Here is a 27,063-nt window from a genome sequence, read left to right on the forward strand (position 1 = left end):
AACCTGATAAATTTTATTTGAATTCTTGGAAAAATAAAGAAGCTAAGCTCTGGTGGTGAGTGCCACTTTCATTTTTCCTATTTTTGATCACAATGATAGAATGTTTATACTAGCTGCACACCACACATTTGAGCTAATATGATATCCTCTCCAACACTCCACATCTTGTTAAAATGCGATAAGGATTTAGGTCTTGTAGGCTCTGCTAGTAAATTTTGAATTTATTAGAAGATTCAAATTAGACGTTTCAGGTTTTGCTTGCTAATCAATTGGGTCAAAATGTTTACGTATTTCCTACACATTTTCAGGATTGATTTTCACTTTTTTTGATAACATTGTATTATTTGTGGAGTCCAAATCCCTGTGAAAAGTCTCGTGATCCATAAAAATGGCCAACCTGTTATGTGCGTCCACTCATTAGGTGACCGAGAGTAGCCACATAAATTGTCTCTTTGATATATTTGCTGTATTTCATAGAGTAAATAAATGTTAATTTAACATTGATTCATCTACTTTCCTCACATCACATGTGTATCAAGGCATTTTAGCGCCTTCTCCAGACAATGGATGGGTCCACAGCAGTCATTATTAGAGAAGAGAGCACGTTCAAGAGAACTTGTAATATCCCCCTTCTTCCTATGACCCATATTGACTGGTATCATCTGACATGACAGTCAGACCATATTACAAATCTTCATGAGGTCCCATTACATCATTGGGGGTCTTGAAAAAGTATCTGGAGCCTGATACCAGGGATTATAACTATTCAAGTAAGAGGAAGGAATTGGGGTAGTCTTTGTAGTTGAAGAAAAGTCCCAACTCGGGGGAACATTGGGAGAAGAAGGAGAAAGTGAAGATGAGGTGAGCGCTTGGTCTCCATCCTGAATACTAGAACCTTGTTTTATGATCTTCTTGTACTTGGACCTCTTATTCTGAAACCATATTTTCACCTATAATAAAGAAAGACAGATAAACATCACTTGACATAAAACATTTGGAGCATCGTCATAATAGGCGATAGGAGTCTGCATGTGACTCTAGAACTGTCCAATTATAGATTAAGAAAATCAGACCACACTTCTAAAGATATATCAGAAGTGCTCATTTTAAAAATGGCTATCCATGGCTGCAACTTCATGTCCCGAGTTATATTTTGAGTAGAAGCAACTGAGATGATTAACAATCTACATGACCCTACTGATATTTCTTGTCTACCACAACGTAGATTGCAATGCAACTAAAAGCGGACACATGTTCTTAACACATGCAGAGGACCTCAGAATCACCTCCACTGGTGGGTCCTTAGTCTAACACCTCTGCAGCCCTGTCACCATCTCTAATTCTAACAACCACTGGATCTTTCATTGTTTTTAGACACCTTTAAATATTACCTAGAAACCTTTGTTCCTCACCTGTGTCTGTGTTAGGCCAAGCTGTGCCGCCAGCTCTGCCCTCTCTGGTAGCGCCAAATACTGAGTTTGTTGAAACCTCTGATTTAATGCCTGTAGTTGTAAACTGGAATATATTGTGCGAGGTTTTCTAATTTTCTTCCCTTTTCCATTGATCCGGATTTCTCCATTTTCTATGACCGTTGATTTCTCCAGCTCTGAGAAAACAATTGACAGAAGATAAAATTATATACAAGTAATATGATTTGTGCTTAGTCAAAAAGGAGAACATTTTCAAATTGATGGATCTTATTCTTAAAAGCACAAGGAAAGAAATAGTAACTTAAGATCAAAATACGGACAGTGAAGTTGAATCTGAGGACATATTGAAAATCGACCAAGATGGGATCAGTCATGACCTCAGGCTTTAATACTAAAGAAAGGTGCCTTTCCACAGAATGGAGAGTGAAATAACAGATACAATTACCCCCAGCCTGACTGGCAATGACTATAGCTATTCATACATGAGAAGTAATCCAAAACCAAAGTAATTTAAAAAAATGGAGTTCTCAATAAACATCTGAGACTGGTCTATGTGGATGAGGGGTGGAGCATTGCCTCTCTATCTGGTCACCGAAGCTTTAAATGTTTATATCCATCTTTAGAAGTTGTAAATAGATTACTGATTGGAGGGTCCAACAGCTGGGACCCCTGAGAACTGGGATCACATCTAAATGGAGTGTTTGCGAGACATGAGCACCAACTCTTCATTCATTGCCTGTGGGTCTATCTCCACCAATCCTATAAAGACTGAATGGCATAGCGATGCACATGTCCACCCATCACTCCATTCAGATTCTCGTGATCGGTGGGGATCTGGGACCCTGTCTGCAAATTCTAAACATGGGAATAACACACCCTCTGGGAACCAAAACACAGCTTCTTATACCTGGTCCATTCATGTACATGCATGGTCATTCTTTTAGTGGCTACAGAAGGAGAATTTATGCCTAGCTAGATCTCCCACTTATAACAACAGCTGATGATCCCTGATAGAGATTTCTGAAGCTGAAACACTAAAATTCAGCAGAAAAATTGGGTAGTAGTGATGAGATAAGTTGTTATGAGATTTCTTGGCTCATCTGACAATGTCTACCATAATTAATGTCATAAAATTAAGAGTTTCTGTAATGACGGATGTATTTCTTCTGATAACCTGTAATTATAACTCACATAAAATGTAGTATCAATATTATTTCAGCGGGTCATGGAATTTACTGTACAATGAAAAGATTGTAATTGTAAGGTAAAACAAATAGTGATTGCTTTGAATGACAATCCTGTAACTGATTCTGATTACCGTATACACTCGAGTGTAAGCCGAGATTTTCAGCCATTTTTTTAGGCTGAAAGTGTCCCTCTCGGCTTATACTTGAGTCATTCCCAGGGGGTCGGCGGGGGAGGGGGAGCGGCAGCTGTCACATCATACACACCTGCTCCCAGCGCGGTCCCTGCTTCTCTGATGCGATGCAATGGTCTCCAGGCGCTGGCAGCTCTTCCTGTGTTGAGCGGTCACATGGTACCGCTCATTAAAGTAATGAATATGGACATGACTCCACTCCCATAGGGGTGGAGCGCATATTCATTACCTTAATGAGCTGTACCAGTGACCGCTGAACACAGGAACAAGCTGCCGGCCCAAGATGACGGAGAAGCAGGGACCGCGCCGGGAGCAGGTGTGTATGATGTGACAGCCGCCACTCCCCCGCCGACCCCCTGGGAATGACTCAAGTATAAGCCGAGAGGGAGTATAGCGGGGAGGGTGAGCATTGCGATATTCACCTGTCCCCGTTCCACCGCTGGGCTCTGTCTCCGCGTCCTCTGGCTGTGATTTTCAGGTCAGAGGGCACGATGACGTGTTTAGTGCACGCCCTCTGCCTGAACAGACAGAGAGCCAGAAGATGGAGCAGCGCACGATGGTGGAACGGGGACAGGTGAATATCGCAAGTGCTGGGGCCTGAGCGACGAGAGGTGAGTATGTGATTTTTTTTTCATCGCAGCAGCAGCAGCATATGGGGCATAATCTATGAAGCATCTTATCGGGCCATCAACCTTTGTGCAGCAGCATATGACGCATAATCTATGTAGCTTCTTAAGGGGCCATCCACCTTTGTGCAGCAGCATATGGGGCATAATCTATAAAGCATCTTATGGGGCCATCAACCTTTGTGCAGCATTATATGGGGCATAATCTATGGAGCATCTTATGGGGCCATCAACCTTTGTGCAGCATTATATGGGGCATAATTTATGGAGCATCTTATGAGGCCATCAACCTTTGTGCAGCAGCATATGGGGCATAATCTATGGAGCATCTTATGGGGCTACCAACCGTTGTGCAGCATTATATGGGGCATAATATTCTATGGAGCATCTTAAGGGGCCAGCATTAACCTTTTGTGCAGCATTATATGGGGCATATTTTAATATGGAGCATTTTATGGGGCCCATCATGTACTTTATGGAGCATTATATGTGGCGTATTTTGTATGGAGCATCCTATGGGGCCCGTCATGAACTGTATGGAGCATTATATGGGGCTGCTGATTCAATATGGATATTAAAAAACACTGATGTCTCAATCAAATTTACTTTTATTGGTATCTATTTTTATTTTTGAAATTTACCAGTAGCTGCTGCATTTCCCACCCTAGGCTTTTACTCGAGTCAATACGTTTTCCCAGTTTTTTGTGGCAAAATTAGGGGTCTCGGCTTATACTAGGGTCAGCATATACTCGAGTATATAGGGTAATTACTATTTATAATCATATAATATTTTTTTTAATAAAATATCTACCTAGGGATAAAATTAAAGATGAATATTTCTTCACTTGAATCAGAAAATTTACAGGATTTAGCACTAATTGCAAAGCCTCTTCAATTATTTTCATTACAAATGTGACTATGCCTATTAACAGAGCACTGAAAAAGTTTGCTAGGCTGGGAGGGTGCTGTTGCATTGAATTCTACAGAAAGTGTTTTCCATCCACAGTGGTGAAAAATGGTACTGCAAGTTTTGTAAATATTTGAAAGAAAAGATGCAGCTTAGGCCTCAAGCAATAATAATCTTTATTTTTATATAGCGCTAACATAGTCCGCAGCACTTTACAGTTTTGCGCACATTATCATCACTGTCCCCGATGGGGCTCACAATCTAAATTCCCTATCAGTATGTCTTTGGAATGTGGGAGGAAACCGGAGAACCCAGAGGGAACCCACGCAAACACAGGGAGAACATACAAACTCCTTGCAGATGTTGTCCTTGATGGGATTTGAACCCAGGACTCCAGCACTGCAATGTTATCCACTGAGCCACCGTGCTGCAACACTTAAGTTAGAAATATACAGCCATTTATAATAGTATTCCTCGTAATACTGTAAAGGGTTAGCTTCTACATTACTTTAAAGGGAACCTGTTAGGTCCCACATGCCCTCCAACCCAGCAGCATTCACATACAAGTGTTTTTCACTAAATTAGAATATCATCAAACAGTTAATTTATTTCAGTTCTTCAATAGAACATTTGAAACTCATATATTATATGAAATCATTACAAACAGAGTGATCTATTTCAAATTTATTTCTGTTAATGTTGATGATTATGGCTTACAGCCAATGAAACCCAAAAGTCATTATCTCAGTATATTACAATACTTTATAACACCAGCTTGAAACATTATTTTAAAATCCGGAATGTTGGCCTACTGAAATGTATGTTCAGTAAATGCACTCACTACTTGGTCCGGGCTCCTTTTGCATCAATTACTACATCAATGCGGCATGGCATGGAAGCAATCAGCCTGTGGCACTGCTGAGGTGTTATGGAATCCCAGGTTTCTTTGATAGCAGCCTTCATCTCATCTGCATTGTTGGGTCTGGTGTCTCTCATCTTCCTCTTGACAATACCCCATAGATTCTCTATGGGGTTAAGGTCAGGTGCATTTGCTGGTCAATTAAGCACAGTGATACTGTTGTCTTTAAACCAGGTATTGGTACTTTTTACAGTGTGGACAGGTGCCACGTCCTGCTAGAGAATGAAATTTCCATCTCCAAAAAGCTTGTTGGCAGAGGGAAGCATGAAGTGCTCTAAAATGTCCTGGTAGACGGCTGTGCTCACTTTGGTCTTGATAAAACACAGTAGACCGAAACCAGCAGATCACATGGCTCCCCAAACCATCACTGATTGTGGAAACTTCACACAAGACCTCAAGCAGCTTGGATTGTGGCCCCTCCACTCTTCCTCCAGACTCTGGGACCTTGATTTCCAAATGAAATGCAAAATGTACTTTCAGCTGAAAACAGCACCTTGGACAAATGAGCAACACTCCAGTTCTTTTTCTCCTTGGCCCAGGTAAGACGCTTCTGGTGTTGTTTATTGGTCATGAGTGGCCAGACACAAGGAATCTGACACTTGTAGCCCATGTCCTGGATATGTCGGTGTGTGGTGACTCTTGAAGCAATTACTCCAACAGCAGTTCACCCCTTGTGAATCTCCCCAAAATTTTTGAATGGCCTTTTCTTAACAATCCTTGCAAGGCTGCGGTTATCCCGGTTGCTTGTGCACCTTTTTCTACCACACTTTTTTCTTCCTCTCAACTTTCCATTAATATGCTTGGATTCAGCACTCTGTGAACAGCCAGCTTCTTTAGCAATGACCTTCTGTGGCTTACCCTCCTTGTGGAGTGTGTCAATGACTGCCTTCTGAACATCTGTCTACTTAGCAGTCTTCCCCATGTTTGTGGAGCATGCTGAACAGATTTTGGGTGCTTTCACACTAGCGTCATACGACGCACGTCGCAATGCGTCGTTTTGGAGAAAAAACGCATCCTGCAAAATTGCCTGCAGGATGCGTTTTTTCTCCATACACTTGCATTAGCGACGCATTGCGACAGATTGCCACACGTTGCATCCATCATGCGACGGATGCGTCGTGTTGTGGCGGACCGTCGGCACACGTTTTTTTGGGAGTCGTGTCCGCCATTTCCGACCGCGCATGCGCGGCCGGAATTCCGCCTCCCCGGAACTCACAATGGGGCAGCGGATGCGTTGTATAACTGCATCCGCTGCCCCCGTTGTGTTTTTTTTTTCACAGTATGCGTCGATACGTCAGCATGTCGCATTGCGACGTACGTCGTACGACGCTAGTGTGAAAGTAGCCTAAGGGACCTTTTTAAATGCTTAGGAAGTTTTGCAGGTGTTTTTGTTAATTATTCTAATTTACTGAGATAGTGGCTTTTGGGTTTTCATTGGCTGTAAGCCATAATCATCAACATTAACAGAAATAAACCCTTGAAATAGATCACTCTGTTTGTAATGACTCTATATAATATATGAGTTTTACTTTTTGTATTGAAGAACTGAAATAAATGAACTTTTTGATGATATTCTAATTTTGTTAGAAGCACTTGTATGTATTACTAAAATCCCTACCTAACCAGCACTGTATAATGGCATTCAATTAAATCCATATTTAAAAAGAGAATTTATAATCTCTGTTTTTCTTATGCTAATTAAGCCTTTGACTAGTGGATGGGACATTAGATTCCCCAGACTAGAGGGCCATCTTTGAATATTTTCACGCCTCTGTGGGCCTGATTACATGATTTGCAAGAGGCAGCCTCATTGCTAGCTCCTTGCAATTCTTGGAGGGATGGCATGGGGGACCTGACAGGTTTGCTTTAATAATTGCATTGATGGCATGACTGTGTGACACCTTCTAATATATAAATATTACAAATTCACCTCAGCACTTGTTAATTATACCTTCCTCTTGGCCCTTATATGTTCTTACAGGGAATCAGTCAGCAGGTTTGTGCGATGTAATCTCGCAGCAACATGATGTAAGGACAAATAACCTGATTCCAGTGATGCATCACTTAGTTTACTGGGTGAAGAAGTTGTGACAGTTTTTCTCTGCTTCAGATCTAGCAGATCTCGGAATGCTGAGCTCTGTATAACTCCGCCCACACCACTGATTGGCCGCTTTACACACTATATATTGCCAGAAAGCTCTCAAACTACATAGCATCAACCTGGTGACATATTCCTTTTGAAATTCATTGCAATAAATGCCTAAATACTTAACCCATGTGTGGGAAAGACCCAAAGATCTTAGTGAGCTGCTATCAACTGTCCCAGAGCCAGGAAGATGCAAGCAGAGGATTACTATGTGATGATGTGATGACCATGTGATCATTATTATACATTATTATCCAATATATGATTATGCTGCTCCACAGTATGCAGAGGTAGGCAACCACCTATGGCGTTACCCCCACTGGGGGTTGAAGGCAGCTTGAAAAAAAATCATTAATTTTGCGGTACGCAGCACTGAGATATTGGCAGGTCCTTGAAAGGTCAGTACTCACATCTCAGCACCTTCTTTACAATAAAGGCGGCTTGATGAAGTAATTGTCCCACTTGTATCAATCAGAAAAACCCTGGTCCAGTAGATGCCAAGGCTGCTAGTAGACAGGGCCTTGCGGGATCATCAGAAGAAATGTATGTAGAGTTGATTTACAGTACCCAGCCCATAGCTATGATGGTAATCTGTGGTCGCTGGACGGGAACCCTGAGAACCACCTCCTACCTGATGGCATCCAAGGCTCCTCTTCTGATTAGCTGGCCTGGCGAATCACAACATATTCATCACACCACAACGATGACATCACGCTCTGGCATCTAATCAAAAGAAGAACCATGGATGCTGGGAGGAAGGAGGTGGTTTTCAGGTCTCCCATCCAATGGCCATAGATCACTGGCATGCTTGATGAACCAGGTCTTGCAAAATGATTCGCATCAACTCGTACTCGGGGTACAGTTGCTAATTTGAGGTTGGAGTAACAGTTGCTAATTTTATATTCAGGGGCACATTAGTTAATTATGTATATTTATGGGGCATATCATTTACCTTGGGGGTGCATTGTGGTTCAAGCTTGAGGGGTATTTGTGTATTCAAAGGAACATACCGTATGTGACAATATGTGACAATATTATTTTAAGGAGAGTGGTATGCGGATCAGCTGTAATGGTGACAAACCAAAGGCATTTGGGCAGTAAACTTTGCAGAAACTAGTTGTGGCTGGCAGAAGTAATTATGAGGGTCAGGAGCGGGTGGAGAACAGAAATAGAGTGACACTAGAGTTACCTGTAAAGTTCTGCCTCTGCTCAATGTAAGGTCTGAAAAGTGATGATGAGTGATAACATTCTTGTTTTTGATACAACGCCCAGCATAGCCTTACATCTGCAGAGGTTATACTGGGAGATATAGTTTTGCTTGGTTCAGTCTTATTTGGCAGGTATATACACGTCTGTGTAAACCTGGATTTTGGCGATCACTTGGATGTTTTCCTTCCTACCCCTACACCCCTTATTACATAAAGAGTCAGCCCTTTATAATATTTTATATATGATATACATTGTAGTTCCTTAATATTATAAGCAGTGTTCTCCTTTATTATATAAAGTGTACTACCAAATATTGTATATGGTTTAGTCCCTAATTACCACATACGACAAGTGACTCCTCTGTCATTTGTATTTGGGCCTGGACTGTTGTATGAATATATTTTGGGGTGTAACGAATTGGCTCATATTGTGAGTGAAAAGGTGGATGTTGAAGGGAAGCATTTTGTTCAGTGCATTATATGCGCCACTTTTTCTTCTGAAGATGGGGAGTGCACATCATCTCATCTGCCTAGGGCACCAAAATACCTAGTCCTAGTCCTATGCTGTTGCCAGTATTGTGAGGTGGAGCATTGATAGATTTGTTTGTCTGACCTATAATGTCTCCAGTGCAGGGTAACTTGATTTATGGCTACAGTAAAAAGGAGCTATGAAGAAGTCTGTAGAAGTCCAGGTCATAAAGGCCACGACAGTAGAAGGGAGCAGGAATGTAGAAATTCTGCATTGTTCAAGGTAGCAGTTACTGTTGGACGGAGACGTGACCTATCGTAGGTGATGCGTCCAGTGATCAAGAACATATACCTGCCACCTGAGCACAGGTGTAGCTGTAAGACATGCGGTGGTAGCAGCCCACCTAGGCCATAGTGCTATGTAGGGGCCTATTGGCTCTCTACCACTAAGATACCAATACTACCAATATCATAGTTGGGGTGATGATAGATTTTTCATCAAGGCTCAGGAACACTCAAGGTCACTCAATGGCATTCTCGGATCTTGGCGTGACCCGTTTGGTTGTGGCCAATATTTTTTTTTTTCAACAGCTTGCTACAGTTCACAATTGGTAGTGGGAAGCTGGAAATTTGATAATTTTAGTAATAAATCTTATATTACTGATAAGTTGGGAAAACCCTGTTTATGGCTTTTCTACTTTTTAAATAGCACATTCCGCATAGAATATACATCTGAACTGCATACTAATAAGAGGCTGATATTCTTTACAGCAGATGTTTCCACCTTGTGGCACTCCTGTAGCACAACCTCCACTTCTGACATTCCCACAATTACGGTATACACGCTATATAAAAATAAAGTCCTTCTAGGCCCTGTGCAGATATATATACATGGCCCACCCTGTAGATAATTCCCATATTAAGCCACACTCCCAGCAGCTTCATCCAGGGTGAAGAAGCCAGATGAAGCCACTGGCGAAACGTGCAATGGATAAAGCTCTGTAATCCAACTGGCTTTCTTTATTTGGGTACATGTCCTGCTTACTTTTTACTTTTATTTTTATCAGCCATTATGCTCTTTATTCAACATTCATTTAGACAGCTCTTTCTGTTGTTACTCCCAACTGCTCTCATGTACATGTTATTGGTGAATTGCACTTTTGCAGTACTGTGACTTATTGATATGTCTGCACAGTATGCTTTTTTTCTTTACTTATTTCTACAGCACATTTGGTTCATTTATTATTTCTTCTTGTTCTAGTGAAGGTGTAGTTGTTCTGTTTTTAATGCATATTTGATGTATTTTCCTGTATTAATAAAGCACTGTGCCCTATATTTGGAGGAGACAAACCCTTAGCTTATGCAAGTTTTGGAGGTTAAGCTGTCTATTGAGAGTCACTGGTCAGAGAAGTGTGCTTGTTGGATAGCTCAGTTATGCACGATAAATATGGCTAAAGTTGCTTTTTGGCCAGCTTCCCGCTACCTAGGGTCAGTCGCAGAGGGCATGAGCAGCAGGCGGAGCTTTACGTCTGATACAAAACCTATGACTTGTAAGTGAGGGATGGACATGTCACACTATACAGTATGTCGCCTCAAGCATAGTAAGAGAGGGAGATGGCCTCTGTGACTGTCATGTTCATACAGGGTTGCCTGTAAGAGGAGGAGGAAGTAGGAACTCAAAAACAAAAAATTGATGTAATAAGGAATTAAATTATATTTAAAAAGATCACCCACTCAGTGTGACTAAACAGGTTAAATACCATCAATAAACGACCAAAATTTGCCTACAAAATCCCTGCAATCTGCCTAACTGATTGCCTACCTGAGGATTTGTGTCCACGTTCAGGAAACGCTGCGTTTTTGACGCAGCGCTGAGCCACAGCGTCAAAAAACGCAGCGTCCAGATGTTACAGCATAGTGGAGGGGATTTAATGAAGTCCCGTCTCCACTGTGCATTAAAAAACGCATGCGTTTTTCCCGCAAAAACACACATGCGGTGCGTTTTTTCAGAACGCAGCATGTTTCTACAATGAGCAAAACACGCAGGAACACCGCAGGTGACCTGCCAGTGACCTCAGGTGCATTTTTGGTCAGGATTTTACCTGCATAAAATCCTGACCAAAGCCTGATGCAATCCTGAACGTGGACACATACCCTTACTGTGGGGGTTGGCACCCTAAAGAGCGATCTGGCTCCCCCCGCTCACCGTAGTCTATCCCTGTCTTCCCTATCACAACCCTTGCCACAAGGTTGGAAAACAATATGCAAACAGAATAGGGATGAAGAGAGTCTTTTGGATATAAACACTTAATAGACCTAATTCAGCAGGAATATTGTATGACAAAATTAAAGATACAACAACAAAAACATCCGTAATCAGCCATTAATACTGCTCCCACCAAATTGCAAAATTGCGGGGAAATGCGTTGGGATACATTTGGATCAGACAAGTTCGATTCACCAGTATTTCGCTATTTATCTCTTTCCACTATGGTATTTGTCAGTATGACATTGTCTCAGCAAATCGTTCTGGGATACCCTCAGGTGTAATGGTACTAAGTCCTAGAAGGGCATATATATGATGTGTATTACTGTGGAAAGTGGGCATATATATGATGTGTATTACTGTGGAAAGTGTCTCTGGTGGGAGCAGTATTAATGGCTGATCTCGGATATTTTTGTTGTTGTATCTTTAATTTTGTCTGGCGGGGGCGCCAGATCGCTCTTTAGGGTGCCAACCCCCACCCCCCCATCCCTATTCTCTTGACCCTAACTTTCACTCTCTCTTTTCTTTCCTCTCATCTTCCTTCTAATGTATAGGTTGATTTCTCTTTTAACCAGAATTGTCTATCAAAACTTGTGCCAAGAATGCAGTTTATTTTATTATTATCATATGGTATTATGTAAGTATGCATATACATACCGGACAAATGGTGCTCAAGGAATGAGAAACAAGTAATATTCTCGAATTTTACTTTATCTTTTAAAATTGACTTATATTAATGTTTATTCATTGTTTTTGATTGTATAAACATGCTTTCAATAAAAAGAACATTGAAAGAAAGAAACTGTAAATATTTTTGCAATGTTTAAGAAGGAATCAAGCCTTTAAGAAGAATAAAGTTTAGCCACTGTTTTAAGGATTATCTATTGTATGTCCTTCCACACTAGCCAAAAAGGAAAATACAAGGTTCGACCTACACAATGTACACTGGGACCACCACACTCTATTCAGCGGTCCCATAAAACCCCCATCAGTAATGTGCTGTTTATAAGCCTGTTATCTTCACACATAATAGAGAAGCATTTAGATATTAGAGCTTTTGTGTGTCTGTTACCTCTACATCCCATATAGCTACACTCCAGTCAAGCACAAGGAATTGTAAAAAGTGACTGAGGACTGAGCTGAGCTGTAGTTCTTAGTGGTGGCCTCTATACGGTGTAAGGAGCTATGGTGTTCTGACCCATACACAGTGTTCATGTAGCCACCGCTGCAGCCATTAACAGTTGATCGGGGAGGTGCTAGGTGATGGACCCCCACAGATCTGATATTGATGACCTGGTATAGTTGAGAACCACTTTATCTGAAACGCAATGCAAGAATACTTATTAAAATTGTGTATCAATGATAATACCAGAAAAGTTATGTGATGAAACACTGACCCTATTTTTATGGTGTTTGGTAGTAGACTTCACAATCCGCTGAATATTGAGCAACAGCTTTGGGAATTGATAGGCTCTTGTTAAACCTGTCAAGATGTGCAAGAATTATGATACCTCCTTCCACTCTTAGCCATCTTCATCTTAAAGACATTGTCTCGTCTTAAACTACAAGCCTGCAGTGACTCTACGTGACTGCAGATTTGTGAATCCTCACATCTTGCTCATTGTGAGGATTCTCCGGTGTCAGCCGGGAACTGCAGTCATGTGACCACAAGTATGTGATAGGCATACTCCAGGCCATAATGCCGATTCACAATCAATCCATTAGGCAAAAAGAAAGCAAGCAATAAAAACTAAAATGAAAATAGCAAACAAACTACTATATATAAATATTTTTAAAATATAAACCATAATAATTATAGGCTATTTCATTAGCATAAAAAATAATAACCTTTCAGCTGTTATTCCCTATTCCATATTTTTATGTAACTGGAGTCTTGTGACATTCTCTCTCCTAAGTCACACTCTATAGTGAATGGAATAAGTAATAAAAAAAAATTATGCAAAGTTTGACTATACACAACAGTTCAAGTTTTTACTAAAAGTGTTGTCACATCCAACGTCTGAGGTTCCTCAGCAGCTAAAGTTCATATTATGCACTGATTTGTAATGTCATATTTAATGCACACCTCAGCTGCTGCAGCTCTTCTTTTTTGAAAATAATAGATCAATCAAGGAAGAATAGATCTCTACTTGCTCTCAAAAGGAGTTTCTCAGAATTGTGAGGACTTGTATAGTCATGAAACTCCTTAGTGGCTTCTAATAAAGTCTTATTATTTACAGTCAATATCACATATAATATACTTATAGATTTAAATACAGTGTGTCCATAACGTCATGGTGCACTTTTGAGCAGTCACTGGAAAGCAACAAAAAACGATAGAAATGTGAAATCTGCTCCAAATAAAAGAAAAACTCTCCCAGTTTCATACCTATTCAGTGCAGTTCGATGTGGGCTCCATTTGTTGCCCTACACACATCCAAACGATAGTGAAGTTCTTGCCACACATGGGTAAGGACGTCTGGTGTAACAGAGTGAATAACGTCTGTGATTCTCTGTTTTATGGAAGGTCGCCTCATCGTTAAAACACAATCTTCCTCAAAAATCTTGCATCATTGTCGATCTCATGAAGCATATCTGTAGCAAACACGAATCGTTTAGGTCTAGTTTGATAGCGTGCAACAGCCGCAATTTGATGATGGCCTACCAGAACAGGGTTTCTCCATCAAACTGCCGGTTTCCTTCAACTGCTTATCCCACCTATTAATGTTATTCCTATGTGGTGGCGCTTCGTTATAAACGCGCCGATATTCACGTAGCAGTTTAGTCACAGATTCGAATTTAACGACCCACAGAACACACTGAACTTTCCTCTGTACCGTCCACATCTCCACTGGCATGGAAAACCACACAGCTGGCATAAGCTTGTGGTTGCATGATGTCACAAACCTGGCTGTTGTGAAATTGGATTCTGGGCTCCCCCGGTGGCCACTTGTGGAATTGTACTTGTGTGCATCATCCCCTCTGTTCACCTGCTCCTATCAGGATGTGGGAGTCGCTATATAACCTTGCTCCTCTGTCAGTTTCATGCCGGTCAACAATGTAATCAGAAGCCTTCTGTGCATGTTCCTGCTACTAGACAACTCCTAGCTAAGTTGGACTTTTGTCCTTGTGTGTTTTTGCATTTTGTTCCTGTTCACAGCTGCTGTTTCGTTACTGTGTCTGGAAAGCTCTTGTGAGCGGAAATTGCCACTCTGGTGTTATGAGTTAATGCTAGAGTCTTAAAGTAATTTCTGGATGGTGTTTTGATAGGGTTTTCTGCTGACCATGAAAGTGCCCTTTCTGTCTTCATGCTATCTAGTAAGCGGACCTCGATTTTGCTAAACCTATTTTCATACTTCGTTTGTCATTTCATCTAAAATCACCGCCAATATATGTGGGGGCCTCTGTCTGCCTTTTGGGAAAATTTCTCTAGAGGTGAGCCAGGACTGTCTTTTCCTCTGCTAGGATTAGGTAGTTCTCCGGCTGGCGCTGGGCATCTAGGGATAAAAAACGTAGGCATGCTACCCGGCCACTTCTAGTTGTGCGGCAGGTTTAGTTCATGGTCAGTATAGTTTCCATCTTCCAAGAGCTAGTTCTCATATATGCTGGGCTATGTTCTCTCGCCATTGAGAATCATGACAGTTTGACCGGCCAAAAAAAGGGTTAAATTACTGGCTGAGAAAGGAGAGAAAAAAGAAGTCTGCTACAATTTTTTTTTTTTTTTTTTTTTTTTTCCCTCTAGTTCTGAGTGTGCTCTTAATTGAATCATTTGCTAGTCTGCCTATACTGCAGCCTTCCTCTCTTTCTCTCCTTCTAATCCTTGAATGGCTCTGTGTTCACCTGTTTCAAATGGATCTTCAGAGTGTAGCTACAGGTTTGAATAATCTCGCCACAAAGGTACAAAATTTGCAAGATTTTGTTGTTCATGCACCTATGTCTGAGCCTAGAATTCCTTTGCCTGAATTCTTCTCGGGGAATAGATCTCACTTTCAAAATTTTAAAAATAATTGCAAATTGTTTTTGTCCCTGAAGTCTCGCTCTGCCGGAGACCCTGCACAGCAGGTCAGGATTGTAATTTCCTTGCTCCGGGGCGACCCTCAGGACTGGGCTTTTGCATTGGCACCAGGGGATCCTGCGTTGCTCAATGTGGATGCGTTTTTTCTGGCCTTGGGGTTGCTTTATGAGGAACCTCATTTAGAGCTTCAGGCGGAAAAGGCCTTGATGTCCTTGTCTCAGGGGCAAGATGAAGCTGAAATATACTGCCAAAAATTCCGCAAATGGTCTGTGCTTACTCAGTGGAATGAGTGCGCCCTGGCGGCGATTTTCAGAGAAGGTCTCTCTGATGCCATTAAGGATGTTATGGTGGGGTTCCCTGTGCCTGCGAGTCTGAATGAGTCCATGACGATGGCTATTCAGATAGATAGGCGTCTGCGGGAGCGCAAACCTGTGCACCATTTGGCGGTGTCTACTGAGAAAACGCCAGAAAATATGGAATGTGATAGAATTCTGTCCAGAAGCGAGCGGCAGAATTTTAGACGAAAAAATGGGTTGTGCTTCTATTGTGGTGATTCAACTCATGTTATATCAGCATGCTTTAAGCGTACTAAGAAGCCTGACAAGTCTGTTTCAATTAGCACTTTACAGTCTAAGTTTATTCTATCTGTGACCCTGATTTGTTCTTTGTCATCTATTACCGCGGACGCCTATGTCGACTCTGGCGCTGCTTTGAGTCTTATGGATTGGTCCTTTGCCAAACGCTGTGGGTATGATTTGGAGCCATTGGAGGCTCCGATACCTCTGAAAGGGATTGACTCCACCCCATTGGCTAGTAATAAACCACAATACTGGACACAAGTGACTATGCGTGTTAATCCGGATCACCAGGAGGTTATTCGCTTTCTGGTGCTGTATAATCTACATGATGTTTTGGTGCTGGGATTGCCAAGGCTGCAATCTCATAACCCAGTCCTCGACTGGAGAGCTATGTCTGTGTTAAGCTGGGGATGTAAAGGAACTCATGGGGACGTACCTTTGGTTTCCATTTCATCATCTATTCCCTCTGAGATTCCTGAATTCTTGTCTGACTTTCGTGACGTTTTTGAAGAACCCAAGGTTGGTTCACTACCTCCGCACCGGGAGTGCGATTGTGCCATAGACTTGATCCCGGGTAGTAAATACCCTAAGGGTCGTTTATTTAATCTGTCTGTGCCTGAACACGCGGCTATGCGAGAATATATAAAGGAGTCCTTGGAAAAGGGACATATTCGTCCTTCGTCATCTCCCTTAGGAGCCGGTTTTTTCTTTGTGTCTAAGAAAGACGGCTCTTTGAGGCCGTGTATTGATTATCGACTTTTGAATAAAATCACGGTTAAATATCAATATCCGTTACCACTGCTTACTGATTTGTTTGCTCGTATAAAGGGGGCCAAGTGGTTCTCTAAGATTGATCTCCGTGGGGCGTATAATTTGGTGCGAATCAAGCAGGGGGATGAGTGGAAAACCGCATTTAATACGCCCGAGGGCCATTTTGAGTATTTGGTGATGCCTTTTGGTCTTTCAAATGCCCCTTCAGTCTTCCAGTCCTTTATGCATGACATTTTCCGCGATTATTTGGATAAATTTATGATTGTGTATCTGGATGATATTCTGATTTTTTCGGATGACTGGGACTCTCATGTCCAGCAGGTCAGGAGGGTTTTTCAGGTTTTGCGGTCTAATTCCTTGTGTGTGAAGGGTTCTAAGTGTGTTTTTGGGGTTCAAAAGATTTCCTTCTTGGGATACATTTTTTCCCCCTCTTCCATCGAGATGGATCCTGTCAAGGTTCAGGCTATTGGTGATTGGACGCAACCCTCTTCTCTTAAGAGTCTTCAGAAATTTTTGGGCTTTGCTAACTTTTATCGTCGATTTATTGCTGGTTTTTCTGATGTTGTAAAACCATTGACTGATTTGACTAAGAAGGGTGCTGATGTTGCTGATTGGTCCCCTGATGCTGTGGAGGCCTTTCGGGAGCTCAAGCGCCGCTTTTCTTCCGCCCCAGTGTTGCGTCAGCCTGATGTTGCTCTTCCTTTTCAGGTTGAGGTCGACGCTTCTGAAATCGGAGCTGGGGCGGTGTTGTCGCAGAGAAGTTCCGACTGCTCCGTGATGAGACCTTGTGCCTTTTTTTCCCGTAAATTTTCGCCCGCCGAGCGGAATTATGATATTGGGAATCGGGAGCTTTTGGCCATGAAGTGGGCTTTTGAGGAGTGGCGTCACTGGCTTGAGGGGGCCAGACATCAGGTGGTGGTATTGACTGACCACAAAAATTTAATTTACCTTGAGTCTGCCAGGCGCCTGAATCCTAGACAGGCGCGCTGGTCGTTGTTTTTCTCTCGGTTTAATTTTGTGGTGTCTTACCTACCGGGTTCTAAGAATGTTAAGGCGGATGCCCTTTCTAGGAGTTTTGAGCCTGACTCCCCTGGTAATTCTGAGCCCACAGGTATCCTTAAAGATGGAGTGATATTGTCTGCCGTTTCTCCAGACCTGCGGCGGGCCTTGCAGGAGTTTCAGGCGGATAGACCTGATTGTTGCCCACCTGGTAGACTGTTTGTTCCTGATGATTGGACCAGTAGAGTCATCTCTGAGGTTCATTCTTCTGCGTTGGCAGGTCATCCTAGAATCTTTGGTACCAGGGATTTGGTGGCAAGGTCCTTCTGGTGGCCTTCCCTGTCACGAGATGTGCGAGGCTTTGTGCAGTCTTGTGACGTTTGTGCTCGGGCCAAGCCTTGTTGTTCTCGGGCTAGTGGATTGTTGTTACCCTTGCCTATCCCGAAGAGGCCTTGGACGCACATCTCGATGGATTTTATTTCGGATCTGCCTGTTTCTCAGAAGATGTCTGTCATCTGGGTGGTGTGTGACCGTTTCTCTAAGATGGTCCATCTGGTTCCCTTGCCTAAGTTGCCTTCTTCTTCCGAGTTGGTGTTGGTTCCTCTGTTTTTTCAAAATGTTGTTCGTTTGCATGGTATTCCGGAGAATATCGTTTCTGACAGAGGGACCCAATTCGTGTCTAGATTTTGGCGGGCATTCTGTGCTAGGATGGGCATAGATTTGTCTTTTTCGTCTGCTTTCCATCCTCAGACTAATGGCCAGACCGAGCGGACTAATCAGACCTTGGAGACATATTTGAGGTGTTTTGTGTCTGCGGATCAGGATGATTGGGTTGCTTTTTTGCCTTTGGCGGAGTTCGCCCTCAATAATCGGGCCAGCTCTGCCACCTTGGTGTCCCCGTTTTTCTGTAATTCGGGGTTTCATCCTCGATTTTCCTCCGGTCAAGTGGAATCTTCGGATTGTCCTGGAGTGGATGCTGTGGTGGAGAGGTTGCATCAGATTTGGGGGCAGGTGGTGGACAATTTGAAGTTGTCCCAGGAGAAGACTCAGCTTTTTGCCAACCGCCGTCGTCGTGTTGGTCCTCGGCTTTGTGTTGGGGACTTGGTGTGGTTGTCTTCTCGTTTTGTCCCTATGAGGGTTTCTTCTCCTAAGTTTAAGCCTCGGTTCATCGGCCCGTACAAGATATTGGAGATTCTTAACCCTGTGTCCTTCCGTTTGGACCTCCCTGCATCCTTTTCGATTCATAATGTTTTTCATCGGTCATTGTTGCGCAGGTATGAGGTACCGGCTGTGCCTTCCGTTGAGCCTCCTGCTCCGGTGTTGGTTGAGGGTGAGTTGGAGTACGTTGTGGAGAAGATCTTGGACTCTCGTGTTTCCAGACGGAAACTCCAGTATCTGGTCAAATGGAAGGGATACGGTCAGGAGGATAATTCTTGGGTCACTGCCTCTGATGTTCATGCCTCCGATCTTGTCCGTGCCTTTCATAGGGCTCATCCTGATCGCCCTGGTGGTTCTGGTGAGGGTTCGGTGCCCCCTCCTTGAGGGGGGGGGGTACTGTTGTGAAATTGGATTCTGGGCTCCCCCGGTGGCTACTGGTGGAATTGTACTTGTGTGCATCATCCCCTCTGTTCACCTGCTCCTATCAGGATGTGGGAGTCGCTATATAACCTTGCTCCTCTGTCAGTTTCATGCCGGTCAACAATGTAATCAGAAGCCTTCTGTGCATGTTCCTGCTACTAGACAACTCCTAGCTAAGTTGGACTTTTGTCCTTGTGTGTTTTTGCATTTTGTTCCTGTTCACAGCTGCTGTTTCGTTACTGTGTCTGGAAAGCTCTTGTGAGCGGAAATTGCCACTCTGGTGTTATGAGTTAATGCTAGAGTCTTAAAGTAATTTCTGGATGGTGTTTTGATAGGGTTTTCTGCTGACCATGAAAGTGCCCTTTCTGTCTTCATGCTATCTAGTAAGCGGACCTCGATTTTGCTAAACCTATTTTCATACTTCGTTTGTCATTTCATCTAAAATCACCGCCAATATATGTGGGGGCCTCTGTCTGCCTTTTGGGAAAATTTCTCTAGAGGTGAGCCAGGACTGTCTTTTCCTCTGCTAGGATTAGGTAGTTCTCCGGCTGGCGCTGGGCATCTAGGGATAAAAAACGTAGGCATGCTACCCGGCCACTTCTAGTTGTGCGGCAGGTTTAGTTCATGGTCAGTATAGTTTCCATCTTCCAAGAGCTAGTTCTCATATATGCTGGGCTATGTTCTCTCGCCATTGAGAATCATGACACCTGGCAGTGTATTAACCAGAGTTCAGTTTATCAGGGGTTAATCTGACTGGGGGCTCAACAACAGCTAAATGAGTTTGTGTTGTTTGATTGGTTCCTGTTATCTCTCCTCATGAACAGGTCTGATATAATTGGGCCAGAGAAAGGGCGCCAAAATGTAAACTATAAATAGATCCTGTGAGTGGTCAAAAGTGCACCATGACTTTACGGGCACACTGTATAAGAGATAATAAATATATAAAATATATTTGTGTATTCATATATATGTACACAAGTGCCAGGTGTAAAATATTCCAGCTCTAAACACTCCTGACTAGTTAGTACTACATTTCCATAATCTCATCTTAATTATACTTTTGCCCGTTATCCAAGAAGTGTGTTTTGTAATGCAAATTAAATTCTCATAAATCCAGTGAGCTGTCAGTGCGCTAAACCACGCAACATGCACAGGACAGAGCAAGAAATGTCAAGATAAGTCATTACTATACTGTGACTGGAAAGATAAAGCTACATGGATAAACAGTAGATATATAGACAGACAGACAGATAGATAGATAGATAGATAGATAGATAGATAGATAGATAGATAGATAGATAGATAGACAATGGACATATAGATAATAGATAGATAGATGATAGATAGCTAGATAGATAGATAATAGATAGATTATAGATAGATGATAGATAGATAGATAGATAGATAGATAGATAGATAGATAGATAGATGATAATAGATGGGTAATAGATAGATGATAGATAGATAGATAGATAGATAGATAGATAGATAGATAGATAGATAATAGATCGATAGAGAGATGGATAGATAGAGAGACAGATAGATAGATAGATGAATATACAGATAGATAGATAATATATAGATAGTAAATAGATGACAGATAGATATATAGATAGATAGATAATAGCTAGATAGATGAATATATAGATAGATAATAGATAGATAATAGACAGATTGATAGATAACACAGGTCAACAAAAAAAAATTTTTTTTCTGGTGTCCAAAATATTTTAATGAATTTGGGGTATTTTTGGGGTGCTGATTCTGAATATGCTATCAGTTTTGCCAGATTGGCTCAAGTTTTTGAGATTTTTGGTATCTTATTTATAGCACTTGTTGGTAAATACGACGCATCATCTCATTAATTTCTTTGGATTAGTACTTGAACTGAGCAGTTCTCAATATAGTTTTGTGTTAATTAGTGTTCTAAAAGTTTGTTCATAGCTTGATTTTTGCACTAACTTTATGTTGTTGTCTGTTTTCCAGTGAAAAGCATGAACTCATCAAGAAGAAGTTGTCTTAACGATCCAGACTCATTCTGTTACATTTGTGGTGAATACACACTGCCAAAACATAGAAGAAACATAACAGACTTCGTAAAAAAAGTGTATTTTGCCTATTTTGGGGTTATGCTTGGGGACCAAGACAAGTTTTGGGCACCACACATAGTGTGCAAAGCATGTATCGAATTATTACGAAAATGGAGCAAAGGACAAAGAAAAAGCTTCAAATTTGGTGTTCCAATGGTGTGGAGAGAGCCAAAAAATCATCATGATGACTGTTATTTCTGTGCAGTGCAAGTGCAAGGATTCAATAAGCATAAGAAACGAAAATGGGAGTAACATGGAATCTGCAAGAAGGCCTGTCCCTCATTGTGAAGATGTGCCTGTACCTGTGTTTACCATAAATAACAGTCATCATGATGATTTTTTGGCTCTCTCCACACCATTGGAACACCAAATTTGAAGCTTTTTCTTTGTCCTTTGCTCCATTTTCGTAATAATTCGATACATGCTTTGCACACTATGTGTGGTGCCCAAAACTTGTCTTGGTCCCCAAGTATAACCCCAAAATAGGCAAAATACACTTTTTTTACGAAGTCTGTTATGTTTCTTCTATGTTTTGGCAGTGTGTATTCACCACAAATGTAACAGAATGAGTCTGGATCGTTAAGACAACTTCTTCTTGATGAGTTCATGCTTTTCACTGGAAAACAGACAACAACATAAAGTTAGTGCAAAAATCAAGCTATGAACAAACTTTTAGAACACTAATTAACACAAAACTATATTGAGAACTGCTCAGTTCAAGTACTAATCCAAAGAAATTAATGAGATGATGCGTCGCATTTACCAACAAGTGCTATAAATAAGATACCAAAAATCTCAAAAACTTGAGCCAATCTGGCAAAACTGATGACATATTCAGAATCAGCACCCCAAAAATACCCTAAATTCGATGAAATATCTTTGGCACCAAAAATGCTGTTGACCAGTGTAATAGATAGATAGATAGATAGATAGATAGATAGATAGATAGATAGATAGATAGATAGATAGATAGATAGATAATTGATAAATAGATGATAGAGAGATAGATGGATAGATAGATAGATAATAGATAGATGAATATACAGATAGACAGATAATAAATAGATGATAGATAAATGAATATATACAGTAGATAATAGATAGATGATAGATAGAAATGAGCTAGCTATCTAGATAGATAGATGATAAATACATTGATATATAGACGATAGATAGATGATAGCTATATGATAGATAGATAGATAGATAGATAGATAGATAGATAGATAGATAGATAGATAGATAGATAGATATGAGATAGATAGATAGATAGATAGATAGATAGATAGATGGATAGATAATAGATTGATAGATAGCTAAATAGATAGATAGAATGAATAGATAGATAGATAGATAGATAGATAGATAGATAGATAGATAGATAGATAGATAGATACAGTAGATAGATAATAGATAGATTATAGATAGATAGATAGATAGATAAATGATAGATAACAGATAGATCATAGATAGATAGATAATAAATAATAGATAGATAGATAATAGATAGATTATAAATAATAGCTAGATAGATAGATAGATAGATAGATAATATATGGATGATAGATAGATAGATAGATAGATAGATAGATAGATAGATAGATAGATGAATATACAGCTATATAATATATAGATAGTAAATAGATGATAGATAGATATATAGATAGATAGATAGATGAATATATAGATAGATAATAGATAGATAATAGATAGATGATAGATAATAGACAGATAGATAGATAGATAGATAGATAGATAGATAGATAGATAGATAGATAATGGATAGATAGATAATAGATTAATAGATAGATAGATTTATAGATAGATAGATAGAATGAATAGAAAGATAGATGATAGATAGATAGATATGAGATAGATAGATAATATATTAATAGATAGTTAGATAAATGATAGATAGATAGATAGATAGATAGATAGATAGATAGAAAGATAGATAATAGATAGATAAATAGATAGATAGATGATAGATAGATGATAGATAGATAGATAGATAGATAGATAGATAGATAGATAGATAGATAGATAGATAATAGATAGATAGATGATAGATAGATAATAGATAGATAGATGATAGATGATAGATAGATAGATAGATAGATAGATATATAGATGATAGATAATAGATAGATAGATAGATAGATAGATAGATAGATAGATAGATAGATGATAGATAGGACATATATGGTATTACTTAAGTTCACAGAATAATTATTGGTCCAGTGTAACAAATAACAAGCAATAGTAATGGAAATCAACCCATATAAGCATCATAAATTACATAAACATGAATTTATCACCTGGTAAATCACTTCTGCATACAAAACAATATTAACAATCTCCAGGCCATCATATTTGTTTCAGGGCATAACCCACAGTGCTGCCATTTTTCTGTGCCATACTGAGTGAACATTTATTGGCAATCACTCTGTGTAAACAGGCTATTACTATGTTGCATCACAGAGAGTACGGTATCAATACTTTACTCATTTTTATGCACAACCAAATTTCTTCATATAAGTTGAATTCAAGTACGATTTAAAGATCTTAAGGACTACAACTCACAGCAATACTTTTAGGTCCTGTCCTGCCAGTATAGACATTTACAAATCGTGCATAGTCTGAGGGACTGCACAACACAGTGCACACATGGCAGGCAGAAGTCACATCTATGCAGACCTCTGCAAAGGACATATGTTCTGGAGGGGACTTTGTTCGTCTCCTATGGTGAATAGTAATAGTACTCAAATGGGAGCCGTACCCTATATAATATCGCTCTACTGTGCCAAGGTAACTTCAATAAGTGAGCACATAGAATCATAATAAAGTGCTATACAATGAACAAGTATATGCATAACAGTACCATACAGTAATGAAAAAACAGCTATAAGTATAATTAACACTTGGGTTCTCCTTGCAAAAGTTTTAATAAATGCCCCCTTTGCCATTACAATAAGAAAACTCCTTGTCCTTTACTCACACCAAATAGCTGACATTGTAATTATAGTCCATTCATAAATAGTTTTACAGAAAGTAAAAAAAAATCAGATTAAATCTCACCAAATAATTTATAATGTGTTATTATTACCCCATAGTAATTAGAATAATGTGTTATTGTAATGTGAGTATATAGGGTACACTTAGTTACTCTGTATTTAGCTGTAATTTATACTATATTATTGCCAATGTGTGATGTATTTTAATAAAATGGTGTCCACCAACCTGGGTCTTCATGAAGTCTTCCGCCTTGACTAATTGTGCCACTGTAGTGCTGGTAGCTAAGATAGGGGCTCCCATTATGATGCCCATGAGGATTAGGTACAGGTGATGTTGGGTATGGGTAAGGGAATGATCTTCCTCCATAGGCCGACACCCCTGAAGAGAAGAGTCCCTCATGTCCAGTAGAGTGGAAGCCGTGTAATGATGCGTAATGTCCATGTGCCAAGATTGGAGAAAGTTGTGGTTGAGGAGATGATGTTGGTCCATGGCCGTAGTCTAGAAAGGCTGACTTTGATGGATCCAGGAACGTATCAGTAATAGAGGTCATTTCTGATAGAAGAGGTCACTCGGTTCAGGTTCATGTCAAACCATGTGGTGGTGGTGACCCAGGATGATCAACCTCCATCTCATACCTTCTCCAGTCATCAAGCTTTACTTCCCTGTCAATAGTCAAGCACTGTACCTCTAGCAAGTCAGCTCTGCCAAACTCCTGGAGCCGCCTCCAACATTGTAATTGGTAGGTACTTCTCTTGATGTCACCGATTCTTCCCCAGGGAAGCCCTCATTAATATAATTAGCTCTGTGTGCAAGCAGCTGGTTGAATGAAAGCTGCTCACAACCTGGGCTGTTGTTCTGCAGGTTGTAACTTGCTCCAACTGTCTGATCAACAAGAGAAGACGAGGGGAGGAAGGGGAGAGCTGCTCTGCAAAACAACCAAGTGTACATACAAATCTATAGGGTTAGGGAATCAAGTCATACGGATGTTCGTGTCATCCGTAAGGGACATTAGAAATAAAGACTCCACTAGTCAACTCTTCCCATAGGTGCAAAATTCAACTGAAATGTGGATAGTCAGACATCATTAAGCTCAGACTAGCCGCATCTACAACACTCAGCATAGTTACCTAGCCTCAGTAATGTGTAATGAATTTTGAAAGACAAGAAACAATGGCACAAATATATCAGTTGATTTTGTGAGTCTATGGTACATATAGTTGAAAAAGACCTGAGAGTTTCATTAGGCACTCCCTATGCCACCATTTGGTGCCACTATAGTTTTACCCCAGAAGCAATGTCTCCACTGGAGAATACCATCCAAATGAACATGACTCTTTTTCCTCTATGTATAGTTCTTAAAGAAAAGTTTCTCAGTAACAACAATAACTACTATTGGTCACAAATACTTGTAGTCTACTAAAAACCATGTGTGAAAAGTAAGACTTATAATCACAGTGTATTGTAGCCATCACTACTCTGTGGAGTAGAACCATTGGCAGAGCTAAATCTGAATTCTCATGAGGGTAACATATTAGGAAATAATTGATCTGTGATCTTCAGACAGAAAGCTTACTAAACAGATTGTGCTGGTGAAAATAGTCCTGGGCTTTGCCACATAAGCAACTCAATATCTTTGTCCTAGTTGCTACTGATATCACAGTTCCTTATGACAGAGACATTTGAACCAAGTGATAGCATTAGTATGAGTAGCCTTTGAGTGCTTGTAGGAAGAGGGACCGGACCGGGGATACCTCTCTTGCACCGGGTCCGGAACTGTCGGGGCTGTCTCCTCTGTTGTCTGGGGGAAAGTTTAAATACCCGGACTGACCTTTGCACTAGACAGCAGGGGGCGTGATTAAGCTAAAAAGGCCAGAGTGTGCGCGGAAGCAATCAGTCCTGGCGGGAACAAGCAGCGCACAGCAGGGAACAGTTTGTGCTCCGTCCTCTGAGCACCGTGACTTTGCAGGCCCACGCGATAGACCCCCTGCGACCAGATACAGAGACTTTGACGAGAAATGTGCCGTGTGCCTGGTGGCTCCTCCAGCTGAAGGTGCCAATTGCTCCAGGCCAGTAAGTTCTGCGCACGTACCGCCTAGAAAGGACCGGGTGACTCATCGGGATCTGTGCCTCATCTCACCCGCTTATATCTGTCAAGCTACATTAAGCTCCGATGGAGTTGTAGATTGTATTTCATACTGCACAATCAACCCTGGACCCAGGACCCTGTCCAAGGCGCCAAGGACCCGCCATCACCACCGGAAACCAGATCATCAACACCTTTAGGACGACACTGGACTCATCAAGCGCTAACTGCGCTGGTGCCACCCTTTGAACCTAAGACTCTACAGTCAGGAAGCCACTGGACTGATAAGTTAACCCTTAAAGAACTGCTTCATTACTTATTGTTGTTGTTTAACTCACCCTGCACATTATTTGTGTTAATTCTACCTGCTGTACTCCTATTTATCCCTTCCTCTCCCTGCGTGGAGTAACCTCCTGTTCAAGTAATATATAGTTAACCCTTGCTCTTCCTCCTGTCCATTACTGCATCCCGCAACCTGCTCACATGCTCATGAGTACAGAGTAGCAGAGTAGCTATGTGTATAATAGAAAAAGTACAAAATAGGATACTGACTATTTGACCATTTGGACCATACAAGAGAATCCAT

General features: G+C 41.0%; 1 protein-coding gene across 1 annotated transcript; it reads right to left on the reverse strand.

Moving 5' to 3' along the window:
* Positions 1-204: 204 nt before the first annotated feature.
* Positions 205-25,064, reverse strand: DLX4 (distal-less homeobox 4). Its single transcript, XM_077252560.1, has 3 exons — positions 24,620-25,064; positions 1,413-1,606; positions 205-950 (listed from the first exon to the last, which is right to left on the reverse strand). Exons 1-3 carry the CDS (start codon positions 24,942-24,944, stop codon positions 708-710), a joined length of 762 nt encoding a protein of 253 aa, XP_077108675.1. The 5' UTR covers positions 24,945-25,064; the 3' UTR covers positions 205-707.
* Positions 25,065-27,063: the final 1,999 nt, after the last annotated feature.

The sequence above is a fragment of the Ranitomeya variabilis genome, chromosome 4 (assembly GCF_051348905.1).
Source record: "Ranitomeya variabilis isolate aRanVar5 chromosome 4, aRanVar5.hap1, whole genome shotgun sequence".
Taxonomy (NCBI): Eukaryota; Metazoa; Chordata; class Amphibia; order Anura; family Dendrobatidae; genus Ranitomeya; species Ranitomeya variabilis.